This window comes from Rhinolophus ferrumequinum, chromosome 2 (genome assembly GCF_004115265.2).
Source record: "Rhinolophus ferrumequinum isolate MPI-CBG mRhiFer1 chromosome 2, mRhiFer1_v1.p, whole genome shotgun sequence".
In the NCBI taxonomy this organism is placed as follows: Eukaryota; Metazoa; Chordata; class Mammalia; order Chiroptera; family Rhinolophidae; genus Rhinolophus; species Rhinolophus ferrumequinum.
In genome coordinates this window covers 74467647-74488177 of record NC_046285.1, presented here as the reverse complement: position 1 = coordinate 74488177, position 20531 = coordinate 74467647, and the positions used below count along the sequence as shown (strand labels likewise).

Genomic DNA, 20531 nt, shown 5'->3' with positions numbered 1-20531 from the left:
AATTTGTTTCTCACAGTGATACTACTTAGTAATTCAGAAACCAAATATATATATATATATATATACACACACACACACATATATTAAAGTTAATAAATTAATAAATATATCATCGATGATGAAAGCCAGGATTCTCACTGTAGATGAAAGAAACTACACATAAGAAAAGGGAGAATGTTAATGAACTGCATGATGCTGGTTTGGAGTTGAAGGTACGAGTGTGAACTCATGTTTACTTCAATAGACATCCAGGTAGATAGGCACAGAACTAAATCATATATCATATATATATGTATATATGTGTGTATATATACACACACACACACATATATACGTATATATACATACACACACGTATATATATATATACGTATATATGTGTGTGTGTGTGTGTGTGAGTGTGTATATATATATATATATAATTTTTTTTCATAGATGTTCTGAGAAGATCCAGGATCTGTAACACTTGAGTAGCAATGAGCACAGCTGGAGTCCAGATCTTGGTTACTGATTACCATTCTCCAAGAAAAGGAATCATGATTCCTAGGAGGAATGATTCCTGGGCTAGGACAGGGAAATTCATCTTGGGCGGCAGAAAAACGAGAGGTGTTCAAACCAAACTAACCAATAAGCAAAAAAGAAAAAGGAAGGAAGGAAGGAAGGAAGGAAGGAAGGAAGGAAGGAAGGAAGGAAGGAAGGAAGGAAGGAAGGGAACATGTTGAAAAAAGAGAGGGGTCAACCTGAAAGAGCTCTCAATGGTCAAAGCAGAAACTATTTGAGTCACAAAATAAATAAAAATAGTTTTGTATATTAATCCAAAAAATGCATATCCATGAGTCCATATAAGTAAACAATTAAATAAATAAATGGAAATTCTTCCTTGAAGAACTCGAATTAATAAATACAGAAGGAATGAGGAAATAGAAAATTATCAATAAAGCAGCAGAGTAATAGCTGCTGCAGGCAAAACCCACTGATAAATGCTAAAATTAGTAGATGCTAATGTAAGGAAAAACAGGATTTTTCATCATCTCAAAGAATCTTCCCTAAAATATTTATTAATTACTATGATGTGAATGTTTGTGTCTCCCCAAAATCCATAGGTTGAACTATTAACACCCAGTGTGATGGTACTAAGAGGTGGGGCTTTGGGGAGGTAACTATGTCATGAAAGCAGAACTCCCATGTGAGGCTAGTATCCTTATATAAGAAGCCTGCCATGTGGGGACATAGTGGGAAAATGGCCACCTGTGAACCAGAAAAAGTGGCTGCCACCAGACTAAATCTGCCAGTTTCTTGATCTTGGACTTCCCAATCACTAGAACTCTGAGTAATAAATGCATGTTGTTTATAAGCTACCCAGTCTGTGGTATTCTGTGATAACATCCCAAATGGACAAGGACAGAAATTGGTACCAGAAGTATGGTACTGCTGAAACAAATATCAAAGTGAGGAAGCAGCTTTGGAACTTGGTAATAAGTAGAAGAGGTTTGATGTCCATGCTAGAAAAAGGCTACATTGCTATGAATGGACCTTTAAACACAATTCTGGTGAGGGCCCAGAAAGAGGAGATCTGTAGAAAAAGCCTCAACCTTCTAAGAGAATACTTAAGTAATCCTGGATAGACTCTCTGTGGAAATATGGATGGTAAATGCCATTCTGATGAGGTCTCAGATGGAAATGAGGAACACGTTATTAGACAATAGAGGAAAGGCAATCTTTGTTAATAAATTGGCAAAGAACTTGGCAGAATGGTGTTTCTGTCCTAGTGTTTTGTGGAAGGTAGAATTTGTGAGTGTTGAAATTACATATATGGCTGAGACAATTTTTAAGCAAAGTGTTGAGGAAGAGTTCTGGTTTCTCTTCACTGCTCATAGTAAAATGCAAGAAGAGAGAAACTACTTAAAGACATAATTGTTAATCAAAAGGAATCATACTTTAAAATTTGGAACATTCTCAACCTATCCATATTGAAAAAAATGAGAGAGCCTATCCAGGAAGCATGTGGCCAAAGGATCACCTGATAGGGCGGTTAGTCAGCCATCTAAACAGAAGCCAGGACCTATTGTTCAAGACAGTGGAAGACTGACCCCAAAGGCAATTCAGAAGTCATTAGGACTTCCTTCCCATCACTGACCTCCAGGCCACTGCAGAGAGCACCCATTAGGACAATGCCCAGGGAGACTGTGGGAGGAAGGCTGCCCCTGTGACCTCAGACTGGAAGAGCAACACAATGCCAACACAGGGGAGTAATAGGTGTGTGACCCAGCACAGAGCCACCATAGGCATGGGGCAGAGCCACCTAGAGCCTTGGGGGCCCAACCCCTGCCCAGCAAAACTACAGGGGCAGGGATGTAGCCTCAATGTGTCCAGAAGGTGAGACCTCTGCTCTAGTGTGCCGAGAAGGTGTGACCTCCATCCTAGTGTGTCTGGAGGGCAGAGCACTGACAAAGAGGATCATTCTCAAGGTTTAAGATCTAATACAATTTGCCTTGTTAGGTTTCAGACTGGCTCGGGACCTGTTATTCCTTTCTTCTTTCCTACTTCCCCCTTTTAGAATGGGAATATGTACCCTATGCCCATGCCACCATTGTATTTTGAAAATGCATTACATGTTTGATTTCACAAGTTCACAGAATTTGCCTCAGAATTAGTTATACATTGAGTCTCACCCATATCTGATTTAGATGATACTTATGTAAGAATTTAGACCTCAGACTTTTAAGTTGATGCGGGAATGAGTTAAGACTTTGAGGGATATTGAGATAGAATGAGCATATTTTGCATGTGGGTAGGATATGACCTTGGGGGAGCCAGGGGCAGAAAGCTCTGTTCTGAATGTTTGTGTTCCCACAAAATTCATGTTGAAATCCTAACCCACAATGTGATGGTATTAGGAGGTAGGGGGCCTGTGGAGGTGATTACATCATGAACATAGAGTCCTCATGAATGGGATTAGGGCCCTTATAAAAATGAGACCCGAGAAAGACTTCTTTGCCCCTTCCGCATGTGAGGACACAGTGAGAAGTTGACCATCTATGAACCAGGAAGCTGGTTCTCTCTAGACAGTGAATCTGCTGGCACTTTATCTTGACGTCCCAGCCTTAAGAACTGTGAAAAACAAATGTTGTTTATTAATGTTTAATGTTAAACTTTCAACCAATGCATGAAATGATGCATCTAGTGATAATAGTCTTTGAATAAAATATATTTGAATACTATTAATAAAATTATAAAATTAAAAGTAATTAACTTAAAAGTAGATTCTGAAAAGTATAGCCTCAAAAGTTTATGCTAATGTAAAAAATCTGAGAGCAATACCTTTTCAAAGTAATCTTTCATTTATTTTGCTATTATTCTTAAATTCTAGACCATATTTGTGCCTTTTCTCACATATACATTTCCATTTATCAAGGAAAACTCTAAATTAATGATGCATTATATATATTAGTATAATTAAAATTCTCATTAGAACAGTAGAAGCTTCATGAAGATTTAATATGGCTTTAAAATTATTTATGTAAATTGAAGCTCACATAAAATTGCTACAAAAAAGCATGTCACACAAGCAAAAAACATAAATAGTTTTTATATTTCTTGTAAATAATGCAAAACTCAGGAAATACCTTCTGTGTTTTTTAAGCCATAATTTTTCCATGTAGGATATACTGTCTTCTTTAAATTCAATAGTAAGTGGTTCTCTCCAAATTTTCAGATTAGTTTGTACTTCACATTCTTCCAATGAGTCTATAAAAATAAATATAACATGCAAAATTAATGTGCCCTAGTCTATAAATTACCACAACTTCTCTCAAGATACAGAGCTCACCATTTTTGAAGCAAATATGCTTGGATATTTACCTATATAATCAACAGTTCTAGTCTTAAATAATGCAAAAGTGTTAAATATTGGTGATTTATTAAATAACTGTATAGAAAGTTTTCTTTAATAATCCCTTGAAATCAAAGAATCTAATAAATAACAAGGCTTTTTAAAGAAACTAATTCTTTTAAATGCTAACTATAAATACAAATACATTAAATATATATTCTATAAACACACAGACACATAAAGGTATGGATTATAGCTACTGACAATAATATTTACGCATTATGCGGAACAGAAAATAAATAATTCAGAATGGCACCCAGAAGAGACCACTGTCCTCATACATGGCAATTTCCTTCCAAATGCTTAAGATGTTTCTCAAGTACTACTCAATTAAAATCACTATTCAGAGATATTTAAAACTGGTGGAGACTGCTGGGAGAAAAAGCAGTGTAAATCCAGGGTTACTGGTCTCTCTACCCTCTTAGATATCATCCCTCTCTCCAAACTGGCCATCATGGTGGAAAAATGTTGGAGGGGGGAAATGTTGGAAGAGGAAAAAATAGAAGTAGTAAAGATGGGAAAATTATTTTTATAGACTCTGAAACTAGAGATTAGTCTCAGCCTCATACTGTAGCCTTTAATGAGTAGCTTCCAGAAACTGTGAAACACCAGCAACAGAAATAAACCAAAAGAATGTAAGTCACCCCACTGCTATTCTTTCCAAAGAGAACAGAGTGTTGAATGAAGCAAGCAGTTGAGGAAGTTCTGAGAAACACCACCAGAATGTATTAAATTGAAAGAGCAGGAGATAAGACCACAGCAAGTCATGGGAAAATGGAGACCCTTCCGCTGTGAGACCCCCTTTCCATTACAAACCAAAATAATTCTCGACAGGAAAACTGAAGGAAAAAATGACGATCACTTTTTATTTTAATTTTTCTGTATAGGTTATGGAGAAGGGCCACTGTGCTTGACAAACCCCAAATCTAGACAGGTGATGAAGAGGAAGGAGGTAGAGCAGGTGGACTGTGATTCACTCTTCTCCCATTACCAACGGCTTATTCCCAGGACATAAAAAATGGTAGACCACCTGGGTTCATTTCCTTGTGAATATGTTAATAAATGGATCTACTGGCAAATAGGTCAAAGATATTTGCTAAAGGAAGAATCTTTAGCTACGTAATGAATTTATCAGGATAGCCCTTCTTTGGAATTCCTTATAGAATTGCTAGAATACATGGATTTATGAGGCATGTCTCCCTGAAAAAAATGCCATGTAAGCTATGCAACTTAGGTTTCGGTTTGCACCCTTGTTTCAGTTTACTGGCTACTTTTGGTGAGAATTTGTGTGAGATGCTCCATTGTTCATACAGATGGGATGGTGAGTATTTTCCTTAATAGACAGCACGAAGTCTTAAGGTGAAAATGTGCCTGAGATATCTGAGGAGCAAGAAGCCCATGTGGCTGAAACAGAACAAGCAAGGGGGAGAGTAACAGGAGTCGAGATCAAAGAGATCACAGACTTTAGATTACTGGGAACCCTCTAGGCCATTGTAAGCACTTTCCTTTCACACTGAAGGAAATGAGGCTTTAGAGAACACTAAAATGAAATTAAGTTAGAAATCAGTAACAAATATCTAGAAATTCAAAACACATTACTAAGCTAAATAGACAAGAAACATGAAAATATCATTTGCAATGATGTGCACAAATTAGATGTATCATCTTATCTCTATCAGACTAGCAATTTTTTTCTTTTTCTTTTACATTATTATTATTATTATTATTATTATTATTATTATTACTTTCAGGTGTACAAAACAATGCAATAATTAGACATTTCACCCCTCACAAAGACAAGCAAAAATTTAAAAATCTGACAATTTAAGTTTTGGTGATAATGGGAAGCAACCAAATCTCTTACACACTGCAGGGGGGAGTATAAACTGATACAAATAATTTGATAAATAATTCAGCTCTATTTAGTATAGTTAAAGATATGTACACCCTATGACCCAGCTATTCCACTCCCAGGAAGAGACATCCTAGAAATGTGTACACATGTGTTCCAGGAGACCTGCACAAGAATATCCATAAGAGCATGGGTTGTAATGGAAAAAATGATAATCGACCCAAACAACCATCGACATTTAAACAGGTAAATAGTGCTATATTCACATAAAAGAAGACTATTAAGCAGTGAAAAAGAATGAAATACAACTATGCAAATCTTCATGGGTAAATATCAGTAAATAATATCAAGGGAAATAAGTTACAAAAGAATACATGTACGAGTTTTCCACTTACATAATGTTCAAATACAAGCAAATTTAACATTATGTTGTTTACAGATACACATATGCAATAAACTAATAGAAAACCAAGGGAATGAAAAAACACAAAATTCAGGCTAATGATCATCTCTTAGAAAGAAGGGAAGAGGGGAGAAAACAGATGCTTACTGTTTTATTTTTCTTCATAAGCTATGCAAATTTTATAAATGTTCTTTGGTATCTACTTAATATCTTAGGAAAAGAAAAATATTTACAAACTTATTCATATGTTCATATAATACACACATACAAATAATTGTATATATATATACGTATATATATATACGTATATATATATGCATATATATATACGTATATATATATATATATACGTATATATATATGAAATTACATAGCTCTGGGGCAAAAAGAATCACATATTATATCAACAAAACTCCTCATCTTAATGATTTCTCCACAGCAACGACACAGTTGACCTCCCTTCTTTATTTAAAAATACTATGCTCCATGGTTTTTATGAGAATACACTTTAAGAACTTCCCACCTACATATATGCCACTCTTTATCTTCTCTGCAGGCTTGCCTTTCCAGGCCATTAAGTGTAATTCTTCGCTAGCTTGTTATATTCTCTCTAACTAGAATATTCTGCCTTGTTCTCTAAGGTCCAGCCACACCCATCTACCTTCAGCCCCATTAACACAATATATTCCCATGCATCATAGAGCTTTGGCACATGATATTTTCTGTCCCCACTCTCCAACTAATTTTCTGGACCTTAACTCAAATCTTGGTTTCTTAGAACAATTTTTCTGATCATCTGTATCTCAGAGTCCTGACAAGAAAAAGAAAACTTAAGGTGGTAATTTGAAGAAGGTCAAATGAAAGGACTCACATATAATCATGTATTAGGGTTAATGGAATAAGTGATATTGCATCACCAAGAGACTAAAAATAGTGGAAAACTATTACCAACCCTCAGCTGGAGAGGACAAAATAAGAGAACTGTTGGAAGAAGTCTCTGAAAGTGACGGCTGGGTAGAGTTCATCTCAGTGATGCTAAGAACACAGGTGGAAAATGCAGTCACTGCAAAATCTCAGCACGTCAAGGAGAAGGAGAGTAAATACCTCTTTCTTGTCATGCTTCAATGTCCTGTTAGTGTCTCCAGATGGCCAAACACAACCAGATGCCAGAGAACAGGGAAGTTCAAGTGATGTAGTCCCTAGTGCTCTAAAGGTCAACCTCTAGGGGCACAGAATAGGGCAGAAATGGAAGACGATGAATCTGGAGAAACAGGGTCTACTTATTTTGCATCTAAACAACCATTTCTCTCTCTCTCTCTCTCTCTCTCTCTCTCTCTCTCTCTCTCTCTCTCTCTCTCTCTCTCTCTCGGAAAAAAACGAAAGAAAAGAAACTCAAGTCCAAAGCACAGAGAAAACAAAAAATACAAAGAGCTATAGGCACTTTGTATCATAGAGAGATTTTGACTTAGTGACTCTCTCAAAGTGAACCCTAAATTAAAATGTAAGATATCAGTAGTACACATCATATAAGGTAGCAGGAAAAAGAAAGGAGAAAAAAAATTACTCAACATAAAATATAGCTGCTATGGTCTGTGTTGTTGCAGCTGGTTTTGAAGCTTAAGTTGAGTTAATTACCACTGTTTCCTTCTTTCACAACCCATTCCATGCTCACATTACTGTCTGCTAACACCTCTTTACTTGGCAGAGTCACTCAAATCGTCATTTCCAAAGGATCCAAGACCATATAAGCCCTCTTTTCATTAGGTTGCCACATTTTCCTAATGAATAATATTACTGAACACAGAAAAATTAATGTGTGCCATTGAATGGTTTCCAGATGAAGTCTATCTTTTCTTCATTGTACAATAATAATTGAATTTTTTTTTGGTTCTTGTACTCAACCAACATGACTATATAGTGACCCTTCACTATTAACTTAGGGCTGATGAGACTCAACATGCCAGTGGGTAGTCTTAACTTCTTATTTAATGGAAGCATGACTGGAGTGTCATGTAATATACAGCCCCCAATTGAAAAAGCACCCCAACTTCACAAGATGTTTTTTCTCAACTGGAACCCATACTAGACCTTCGGCAGCCATTCATCAAAACTATAAGGTTTGCTGCATCTGGATAACACTGCCTATGTGAAGGTCAGTGAATTCCATGGGTATGAGCCTACTGTTATACTTCTTTCATAATAAAATGAGTGTCTTGATCTGAGACAATGTTTTGTGAGATACCCTGGTGTTAAATAAGGCTTCTGCTGGCAGGCACACCACAGGCAGAGAAGACAAATCCATATGTGAAATATGTGGCTTTTCCCTTGAGGGCAAATCACTGTCCCCCATGTGATAGAAAGTGTTAGGTCATCCTATAACAGATATTCCCTGATCACCAAATACTCTTAGCACCATGCCATCCATCTAATGGGCAAGCAATTATCTTCTATGCAATATCAAGACCATCAAGGTCCTTTTGGACTACATAATATTAGAAAGGAGGAGAGTTAATGTAAGTCTGGAGTGAAATTGTGACGGTATACGGTTATCTCTGTCACATCAATTCAAACTATTTCTGATTATCTTTATTGTCAGAAATAGCAAAGGATAAGGATGTATTTGATAGGTCAAGGATCAGCACACTATAGCCCACAGGCCAAATCTGGTCCACTAACTGTTTTGTCATGGCCTTCAAGCTAAGAGTGTTTTTTTTTAACATATCTTTAATGGTTTAAAAAAATTCAAAAGAAGAATAATACATTATAACATGTAAAAATTATATGAAATTCAAATATCAGTGCCCATGTATAAAGTTTTAATGGAACATAGCCACACTCATTTGTTTAAGTATTGTCTATGAGTGCTTTCATGTTACAGTGGCAGAGTTGAGTACTACTAAATGGCCCTCAAAGCCTAACATATTTACTATCTGGCCCTTTACAGAAAATGTTTACCAACCCATGCACTAGGCCAACAGCCTCCCACCCAGCCACAGAGAATGTGTTGGTTTTCTGCAGTACAGACACTGCATCCAGAAAAGCAACTGTTATTGACATCATCATCATTGATCAAGTTTACTATAACCCATAGTCATTCTCCAAGACCACTAGCTTTTGCAGCAAATAGGCAAGTTAAATGAAAATATAATAAAAACAGTATTCTTGCATCTTTTAAATCTTTGATGTTCGTATCGATCTCTCTAATCCACAGAAATGTGGTATTGCTTATGGAATGCTATTTTAACATGGAAGTTGGTAGGAGAGGGAGACCGTGACAGGGTCTTCTACCAATAAAGTACCTTCGTGACAAAGGTCAGATACCAACATAGGAATTCTACCTGTTACTAAGTATGTCCATTCCCAATATATATTAGGACTGGGAAAATAACCACATAATGGTCTCATAGTACCAATGCATTCACTATGAAACAGAATCCAAACAGGATACTATCAATCACATCACTTCCATAAATTCCTGAGACTGACTGGTGGACTATAGTGGTGCTTAGGGTCTCCAAGGATAAGTATCAGTTCAGAGCCAGAATCTCCTAATCCTTCCAAAGGTGTGTTGCCTCTCTTCATTGCATGCTTACCCTGGTAAATAGCCATAAGTTCTGTAGTAAAGGCTTGAAGGAAGATACATAGTGTACATTTATGGCCACACTACAAAATCCTATGAAAGGACTCAGCCTCTATTTCAATTAAGGGGCTCCAGATCTGTGGATTGGTTTAGGTCTGGGAACTTTATAAAAACTCTGAATCTCTAATATAGTGGCTCAAGTTGGGTCTCTGCCTATCAGACAGAAATAGGAGACTGTACAACTTTTTCATTCGTGGGTACCCCAATTAGCATCACAGATCTCTATGACTTGAAGTATTTTCATTATTACTCTTCCCTGCCACTTATTTTGGTAATTTTTCCACTGTAACTTTTATGATCAGATGCCAACCCCTGGCCTCTACCATTCCAGGTTGCCACGATTTCTTTGAAATCAGGCGGTTCAATTCCATTAAAGCATCTCCACCCACAATCATCTTCCGCCACAGTAAACCTTTTTCAGGATTCTGGTGCTCAATACCTCGGTGATGTGAGGGTCCTCTGGGCCTTTATAGAGGGTACACATAAAGGATGAATGAGTAGGCTGCACACTATTAGTTCCAAAATTCCTACCTCTCAGAGCCTTCAAACTTCTTCCCTAACAAAATGTCAGGGAACTTGCAGTATCTCTATGTTATTAACAGCAAAATCAAATCCAGGCTTCAATTAACCAAACTGGCAGATTGTTAATACCATTCCTAAAGTGTTTGAGCCAACACATTAAATCCCGTGTCTTGTATAAGTATATCTATATTGATAAATTCAGCCTGATCTAATCTTTTATTTTATCTTTCTTAATCTAACGCTCTTAAAAATCAATTCCCCTATGTGCTTCACAGACACATGTGATACAAATTGACAGGATACTGCTATTTCTTCAGTGCATGGTAATTTTCACTTGCCGTAGGTATCGCACCTTTCCATCCAGCTTATACTGATCATGTGACCAATTCTTTGACCTCCATTTAACTATAAGTTCCAGAATAGATTGTGACTGCTTTTGCACATCACTTTCCCACACAGCACTTAATAGGTACTCATTATGTGTTAAAAGAATGACTATCAAGTTTTATATCCCGAATATTTAAAACATTAGTTGGTACAACAATATTGTCAAAAAATAAGTACTAAATATATTTACAAAAAAAATAAAATAGCCAATATTATTTCACAAGTGAATGGTGAAAAGCCAGCTAAAAATGATAAACATTTATTGTCCATCAAATAAATCAGCTAAAGTTAAAAAATTAGAAAATATAGGGGAATCGTCACCTCACATACTTCTAGTGAGCATTTAACTGACAGTCATTTTTTTAAGAAGGTAATTTGAAAATATTCATCAAAATTTCATAAAATAAATCAACAGCGACACAACATTTATACATTTAGAAATTTATTTTGAGGTAATTATACAAATACACAAATAGCTGTAGTCACCAAAACTTATTTTATAATATTAAGATTTAGAAACAAAATATCCTTCAGTAAATGTCTGATTAAGTAAATCATGGCATAAAGAATACTATGCAGCTTCTTGCTCTTTTGGCTAAGATCAAGTGTAAAGAATAACAGTATGCAACAGTTACAAATGATGATGTATATCTATATTTATATGGAAAGTTGCACATGACAGAATCTAAGTGAAAACGTTAACAAATAGCATATACAGCATTATCTCATCTAGTCTTGAGAGAGAGAGAGAGTGTGTGTGTGTGTGTGTGTGTGTGTGTGTGTGTGTATGTGTATGTGTATGTAATTATGTTTATTGAAAAATATGTACCAACATCTTAACATTGGTTATCTGCAGATTGTAGAACTGGTTATTTATATTTTCTTCTTGGTAACTTTTTTGCTGTAACCAAATGATTTAAAATAATCATGATATTATTCCTATGATATAGTTATTTCTACTATGAAAAACAAAAATTTTAAGTGGTTTTGGACTTTTTCTTTGACCTAGTCTGATTTAATTGATCAAATCAGTCTTTTCATCATTTAAAATATCAAGTCTTTCAAATTGGACAATCAAAAGGTATTTCTATGGGAACTTAGTCTGTTGTGGAGTGAAAAAGTGAAAATACATCAAAATATGAAAGTTAAAATAAAAAAGCTCATAAAAATCATTGTCAATGAGAGTAATATTGAAGTACATACAAAAACGAATATACAAATAAAGTCTTGGAAATATTAATGAAGTCAATATATCACAAAGAAGTGTAGGAAAAAATTTGAGAGAAAAAATCATTTAGCAAAATATCTAGTGCTAATTGGGAAGACAGCATTCGATACCTTGATGATAGAAATTACACTGCGTTATAAGGGGGATTAATCAGGAGAGATCCTTCACTGGAAAAAAACAAAATACAAATAGCAAAATTGGATGTTGTCAACTAAGAAACAGTATTGAAATTTATTATCTAACACTTTATTTTCAATGAAAAACAACTTGAAGTCTACGAGATTCTGAGTAATAAAATTCATAAATAAAATGCTTTTAAAAGTATGGTTTTCCTTCTGAGTAGACTGATTACTATCACTGAAGTTGAATCAGTAATCAACAAGCTCCCAACAAACAAAAGCCCTGGACCAGATGGCTTTACAGATGAATTTTACCAAACATTCAAAAAAGAATTATCACCTATTCTCCTCAAACTATTCCAAAAACTCCAGAAGAAGCGAAGGCTCCCAAACTCTTTTTTACGATGCCACTATCACACTGATCCCTAAATCAGACAAAGACTTACAAAACAAGAAAACTATAGGCCGATATCCCTCATGAACATAGATGCAAAAATCCTCAACAAAATATTAGCATACAGAATTCAGTAATACATTAAGTAGCATATACACTACGATCAGGTGGCATTCATTCCTGGTATGCAAGGTTGGTTCAATATCCGCAAATCAATTAACGTAATACACCACATTAACAAAATGAAAAATAAAAATCATATGATCATATCAATAGATACAGAAAAAGCATTCAACAAAATCCAGCACCCATTTATAATAAAAACTCTTAGTACAGCAGGAATAGAAGTATCATATCTCAACATAAGGGCCATGTATGGTAAACCTACAGCTAACATCACACTCAATGGGGAAAAGCTAAAAACATTCCCCTTAAGATCTGAAACAAGACAAGGTTGCCTACTTTCTCCACTTTTATTCAACATAGTTCTGGAAGTTTTAGCCATAGCAATCAAACATAAAAAGAAATACTGTGTTTCCCTGAAAATAAGACCTAGCCAGACAATCAGCTCTAATGCAACTTTTGGAGCAAAAATTAATAAGACCTGGTCTTATTTTACTATAAGACACAGTATAATATAATATAATATAATACACTATAATATAATAATATAATACAATATAATATAATATAATATAATACCAGGTCTTATATTAATTTTTGCTCCAAAAGACGCATTAGAGCTGATTGTCTGGCTAGGTCTTATTTTTGGGGAAACAGAGTTAAAGTCATCCAAATTGGTAAGGAGGAAATAAAATTGTCATTATATGCAGATGACATGATACTATATATAGAGAACCCCAAAGACTCTACCAGAAAACTGTTTGAACTGATAAATGAATTTATAAAGTAGCAAGATACAAAATTAATATTCAGAAATCGGTTGCATTTGTATACACCAATAATAAACTATCAAAAGGAGAAATTAAGTAAACAGTCCCATTTACAATTGCTTCAAAAACTATAAAATACATGGCAATAAATTTAACCAAACAAGTAAAAGACCTGTACTCAGACAATTATAGGATAGTGAAGAGAGAAATTAAAGAAGATACAAATAGATGGAAACACATACAATGCTCATGGATAGGAAGAATTAATATAGTTAATATGTTCATACTAACTAAAGCAGTATACAGATTCAGTGCAATTCCTATCGAACTATCAAGGACATTTTTCACAGAAATAGAACATAAAATCCTAAAATTTATATAGAACCATAAAAGACCCCAAATAGCCATGGCAATCTTGAAAATTAAGAACAAAGTTGGAGGTATCATGATACCTGACATCAAATCATACCACAAGATTATAGTAATCAAAACAGCATAGTACTGGCATAAAAACAGATACACAAATCAATGGAACAGAATAGAGAGCCCAGAAATAAATCCATGCCTAAATAGTCATTTAACCTATGACAATGGAAGCAAGAATTTAAAGACAGTTTATTTAATAAATGATGCTGGGAAACCTGGACAGACACATGCAAAAAAGATGAAGACGGACCACCTCCTTTCACCATATAAAAGAATAGATTCAAAATGGATTAAAGACTTAAATGTAAGATCTGAAACCATAAAACTCCTAGAAGAGGGTGGCCAGTTAGCTCAGTTGGTTAGAGCGTGGTGCTCTTAACAACAAGGTTACTGGTTCGATCCCCATATGGGCTATTGTGACCTGCGCTCTCCACAACTACATTGAAACAACTACTTAACTTGGAGCTGATAGGTCCTGGAAAAACACACTTAAAATAAATTTAAAAAGTTAAAAAAAACCTACTAAAAGAAAATATAGGAAGTAAATTTGCAGTAATTTGCAGTAAAAATATCAGTTATATTTTTACTGATATATTCTCTTGGGCAAGGGAAGTAAGAGAAAAAAATAAACATAGGGTATTATATCAAACTAAAAAGTTTTTTCACAGCTAAGGAAACCATCAATAAAACAAAAAGGCATCCTACTGAATAGGAGAAGATATTTGTCAATGATACATCTGATAAGGGGTTAATATCCAAAATTTATTTAAAAACTCATTTAACTCAAGGGCACCAACACCAGCACCAAAAAAAAAAAAAAAAAAAGCCAACTAAAAAATGGACAGGACATGAAGAGGTATTTTTCTAACGAGGACATACAGATGGCAAAGAGACATGAAAAAACGCTCAACCTCACTAATCATTACAGAAATGCAAATAAAAATCACAGTGAGTTACTATCTCACTTTGGTCAGAATGGCTATCAGCAATAAATCAACAAACAACAAGTGATGGCGAGGATGTGGAGAAAATGGATCCCTCGTGCACTGCTGGTGGGATTGCAGATTGGTCTGCCACTATGGAGGTATCTCAAAAAAACTGGAAATGGAACTACCTTATGACCCAGCAATTCCACTCTTACATATATATTCAGAGAAATCCGAAACATTAATTCGAAAAAATGTATGCACTTCTATGTTTATTGCAGCGCTATTCACAATAGCCAAGACATGGAAACAACCGAAATGCCCATTGGTAAATGACTGGATTAAGAAACTGTGGTACATTTATACAATGGAGTATTACTCAGCCATAAAAAAGAATGAAATCTTACCATTTGCAATGATATGGATGGACCTAGAGAACATTATACTAAGTGAAATAAGTCAGACGGAGAAAGACAAATACCGTATGATCTCACTTATATGTGGAATCTAAATAATAGAATAAATGAACAAACTAATCAGAAACAGTCACAGAGATATAGAGAAAAAACTGAGGGTTGCTAGATGGGAGGGGGGTGGGATGAGGGAGAAGGTGAGGGGATTAGAAAGCACAATCGGTAACCACAATATTGCCACAGGGAAATGAAAGATGGTTTGGGGAATACAATCAATAATGTAAAGATTTTGTAGGGTATCAGATGGGCACTTGTCATATTGGAAGACTACTTTATGGATGGTGTAGGTACCTGACCACTGCAGTGTACACCTGAAGCTGAATAATAATTAATATCGACTATAATTATAATTATATATACATAATTATAATTATATATATGGTCACAGGATGTGGAGTACAGCATAAGGAATAGAGTCAGTGGAATTGTAACAGCTATATACGATGTCAGAGGGGTAGTAGATTGGGGGAGGGAGGTTATCTCTTTGTGAGAGATATAAATGTCTAACTATTACTTTATTTTGTACACCTGAAACTAAAAAAAAAGAGAAGTATGATTTTCCTCAAGAGATACTGGGAAACTCAAAGCAAAGATACCATACACGTCAGTCATCTAGTTCTTCAATGTCTAGGAAATGGGTGTGCAAATCATCAAGGAAAAATAAAAACAAGAAGTATTTATTCAAAAAGAAAGAAAAACAAAAGACAAATCAATTCTCCCCCTGAAGTACATGGCGGTTCTTGAAATATAGTTTTCAACACACATATAAAAAAAGTATTTACCTTTCTGTCTCATAGATCCCCTTGTTTTATGTGTTATAATTACAGTTCAAAAAAGAAACTGTTGTCCTGACAAAAACTTTCTGCTAGTAGAGGGGGAGCTGAAAGAAACCAATTCTGAATTCACTTGATAGCCTGAATTTACATACAAAACAGGGGTTCTATAAATATTAAACCACTAACTAGTGGTCACACAATGAATATTCCTTTAAGCAGTTATATCAAACTGATCCTAACGTTAGTAGTTTTTGAACATTGCATTTATAGTCACAGAGAACAGAGATAAATAAAATAAATTCAGCTTTCTTTTACAACATCAATTTTAGAAAAATAGCTGTACCTGGTTTTGCTGCATGTAATTTCTGTTTTTCATTGTCATCATGATGTCCAGCTCTCCATTGATTTAAAACTTCCTGAAAGGACTGGGCAGAAGCTTCTTCATTAAAAGACCCTTCACACAAGAGCCCATCTCTTGGGTTTGTACATTCCGCTTTCTTTGTTGTTGAAACTTCTGCCTAAACCAATGAAAACTGTATCTAAGTATGCTTTACTATATTTTCTGGATCTTAAAATATAGGTAGTATTAATTATTAGGCATTCTGAACACACATTATTTTTTAACTTAGAATAGAATGTTTTTAAGTTGTACTATTTATGTGCTCTATTGACTTCTTTAAAACTCCATCAGCAATTATAAGCAGTCTCTTCAGAAATTATTAAAAATAGAGCCCGAAGAACTAAGGATTTATCACTATGTTATTCACCAGTGTTCTCCCTGGAAAGCAACACTAGCCTTGTTTGTAGAAGTTCTACTTCAATTTCCTGATCTTGCAACCTCCCCACCACAGAAGGAGCAGTTTTTCACGTGTAAATCTTATCACATCACGCCTCTGCTCAAAATCCTCCAATGACTCTCTCTAAAGCCCCAGATTCTACTAGGACTCACAAGGGCTCACATAGCCTTGTATACCGGCCATTTACTCCACTTTCTTCAATTCTCCCCTTCACTCACCCTGTTTGAGTGAAGCTGGAGCCAAACTTATATTCTTAAAATTCTGGGAACCCATCTAGCACATTCCTACTTGAGGGTCTTGTATACCTGGAACGATCCTTTTCCACATCGTCACACAGCCATTCCATTCATTTCATCCAGTTTCTGCTCTAATGTCACCTACTCCGAAAGTAGGTGATGACCCTATTTATGAGCCTAAAAATACAGCCCCTTTCCCGCTCACTTTCTAATCCCTTATCTGCTTTATTTTTCTCAAATAACTTACTTCTGTTTGAATTTACTCTACATGTTTATTTGTTTACTGCTTGTCTCTCCCAATTAGAATGTAATGAGAGCAAGAATTTTTTTTTTGTTTTTTTTCCTTAGTTCCAAGACAATGCCTGACACAAGGTAGGTGCTCATGAAAAGTAGGTTGAATGAATGAACAAATAAATGCATACAAAACATTACGTTTCTTAGCATAATGAAGGGGGAAAGATGAATTCAGTAAAAACATAAATCCACTGTGAACACACAGAAGAAAATAAAGGTATGATTTGGCAGTTATCCAGGGAATCAGAGAAAACATCTAGATTGGAAAGCTAAAACAAATTCTACACAATGGTGAACTATATCAAATGTGGATGACCTATACTGACCAAACTGCTAAATCCCCATTCTGTATCTTCTAGACACAAGAGTAGAATCCTTTAAGTTCAACCCTTAATTGCAAAATAACAGGCAGCTTGTTAGAGTGCAATTGAGAGAAGATTGTTAAATATGTGTACAAAAAATGTTAAATATAAACAAACAGCATCTGGGAACCTGCTAGACACTATGCAAGCTGTTGGTCACAGAAACACAGGTTAGTAAGTTCACAATAGAAACAGGTATAAGGAGCAGATATTTAAGTCAGATAAACAAGAATTCTAGGGGCAAAAATGTGGCAGGGGCAGGATTCCAGAGCATGGAAATGATACATATGCTAAGACCTGGAGTCAAAGAGCACAGTGGCATGAAACCGTTAAGTAGTTTATGTTGCTACAACAAAAAATGGGATATGAAAAAATATAAAGGGTGAAAAGACAAGCAGGGACAGATCATAAAGGGTCCTGCCTGCCCTACACACAAAGTTAAACTTATTGGAAACATAAAGGAAACAGTGTGTTTCTCCAGTGTGGGAGAGAGAAAATTGGGAAATTGTTTGGATGCAAGGAAACCAATTAAAATGTTACAGCCATTTGGCAACATCTATCAACATTATAAATGCATAAACCTCTTCAGCTAGGAATTTTAGGATTGTATCATATGGAGATTTTATACACACACACACACACACACACACACACACACAATGGGGGTGCCAAAAAATGTATACACACACTTATATTCATTTTTTTTGTTATCAGTATATATTGAGTATTACAATTTTAATGCAGTTTTTCCTTTCTTAAAATGTGTATACATTTTTGGCACCCTCTGTATGTGTGTCTATATGTGTCTGTGTGTGTGTATATACACACACACACAAATATATGTATATATATATATATATACACACACACACATACATATACATGTATACATATATATGTTCTATATGCAAAACAACATTTTTCAATGAAAAAGCTACAGAATGTACTTATATTCATATCAAACTATATTAATTGTAAAAAAGCATGTTTGCAGAACAGTATGCAAAGTATATTATTATTTGTTTCAATAAATACCTACATACAAAACTGAAATATGTATTGATTCCTGTAAGTCGAGAGAATGAAATGGAATTTCCATTTTATAAATCTTTTACATTAAAAAAAAAAGCTTATTTCAGTACTTGGAATAGCAATAAGAATAGAAGTGACCAAATGTTCAAGAGAGTTTTTCAGGTTTTTGTTTTTGTTTTTGTTTTTTAAATAATTGTATTTCCTGATCTTTTTACTTCCTGGGTGATACCATGGGGTGTAGCTGGGATAATTTTACTTTATTTTATTTTATTTTATTGAGGAATATTGGGGAACAGTGTGTTTCTCCAGGGTCCATCAGCTCCAAGTTGTTGTCCTTCAATCAAGTTGTGGAGGGCGCAGCTCAGCTCCAAATCTAGTTGCCGTTTTCAATCTTAGCTGCAGGGGACACAGCTCACTGACCCATGTGGGAATTGAACCGGCAATTCTGTTTTTCAGAGCTCATACTCTAACCAACTGAGCCATCCGGCCGCCCCTCAAGAGTTTTTTGATGGTAGACTGCATGGGACATGGAAACTGATCAGATGTGCAGAGGAAGGAGAGAAAGAACGATAGAAAATAACTGTTCTTGCTGGCCTGGAAAGCTAGAAGATAAGCTGACACCAACAGTAACATCCATAGGTTTTGGAGAAGAATAATGAATTTAGTTAGAAAATACAGTTTTTGAAGTATGTGGGAAGGTAGTTACAAGTATCCAGTAAGCAATACATGAGTGTGTATATTTATGTTTACTGCACTAATGAAGAAGCATTGACTTTAAGTAGGCAGGGCTTCCAGCAGCTGTCCAGGACAGCTCCCTTCCAAGGAATGAATCAGGGACATAAGACATTTGCACTTCATACCTATGCCTTTGGAATATGTGGCTTCCACATAGCGGTGGCAGGATAGAAAAAAAGACAGAGGAATGCACACTGGCTCTTAAAAGTTCCAGCCCAGAGCTGCCACTTCCTCTCAGAGTTCAACATGACCCTGCCCAATTTAATAGGGCTGGGAAATTTGAAGGAGCACATGGAACCCGTGCTGGAAACTCATCACCTTTCTAGACCACCTGATATCCTTGCAAATGTGTTTTAGTACCCCCATTTTTCAGAAGAGGGAACAGAGGATTAAAATGGCTAAGTAAATTGCCCAATGTTACGAAAGCTAGAAGAAAACCAGGGTCAGTATTTCCAATGCAGATTTCAGTCTCTAAAATAAAAGGTCTTATATGAACTGCACCTCTTTCCAAGGATATATCCATTGGCCTGAATCCATAAGAAAAGCCCTAAGGAAGATATCAGGCATTAGCACCATTTTCACTTTTCCAGGTATTTGAATTGCTTCGTAGGCTAATTAAAAATCAGATTCCTGGCCTCTAAGCTAGATGTAAAAAAAAAAAAAAAAAAAGAAAAAAAAAAGGCCACAAAATTTGACTGGCAGACCAGGATGCACACCTAGTGCTTCCGGTGCTTATCACAGTAGGAGACCCACTGCTCTTCAGCACAGAACAGTGCCAAGCAAACGAGCAGGTATCTCTTCAGTGTACGCACCTGAGGGTCAGTAGTAGTGACTCTCAATCAGAAATACCAGAATCACTGAGAAGTTCCTAAAACCACACGTCTGGACCCCACCCACAGAGATGCTGAACTCAGTTATGTGTGTTTCTTTAATGTTTCTTCAGTTGATCCTAATATATACTCCTGGATGAAACCACTGAATTAAGGGTTCTTAAGTTAAGACAAGAGGTGGAGGGGCTATAGAGCAGTTAGCTACATGGACAAGAGGCAGCATTTATTGTAGGGATTAGAGGCGCAGGCAAAGAAGTAAGCTCTATAGCTGTTTGTTAGGGCAACTTACTTAACAGCCGCTGCCCTTCTCATCT

General features: G+C 35.6%; 1 protein-coding gene across 2 annotated transcripts in view; it reads right to left on the bottom strand.

Moving 5' to 3' along the window:
- ZBBX (zinc finger B-box domain containing) overlaps positions 1–20531 on the bottom strand; it is a 112500-nt gene that overhangs the window by 35162 nt on the left and 56807 nt on the right. For both annotated transcript variants that reach the window (XR_004425573.1, XM_033133959.1), the window contains exons 9-10: positions 16275–16449; positions 3627–3747 (exon numbers count right to left, since the gene is read on the bottom strand). Coding sequence is in view for 1 of the 2 variants with exons in the window: in XM_033133959.1 (XP_032989850.1) it covers positions 3627–3747; positions 16275–16449 (296 nt within the window). In the remaining variant the exon portion in view is untranslated. The remainder of the gene's footprint in view (positions 1–3626; positions 3748–16274; positions 16450–20531) is intronic.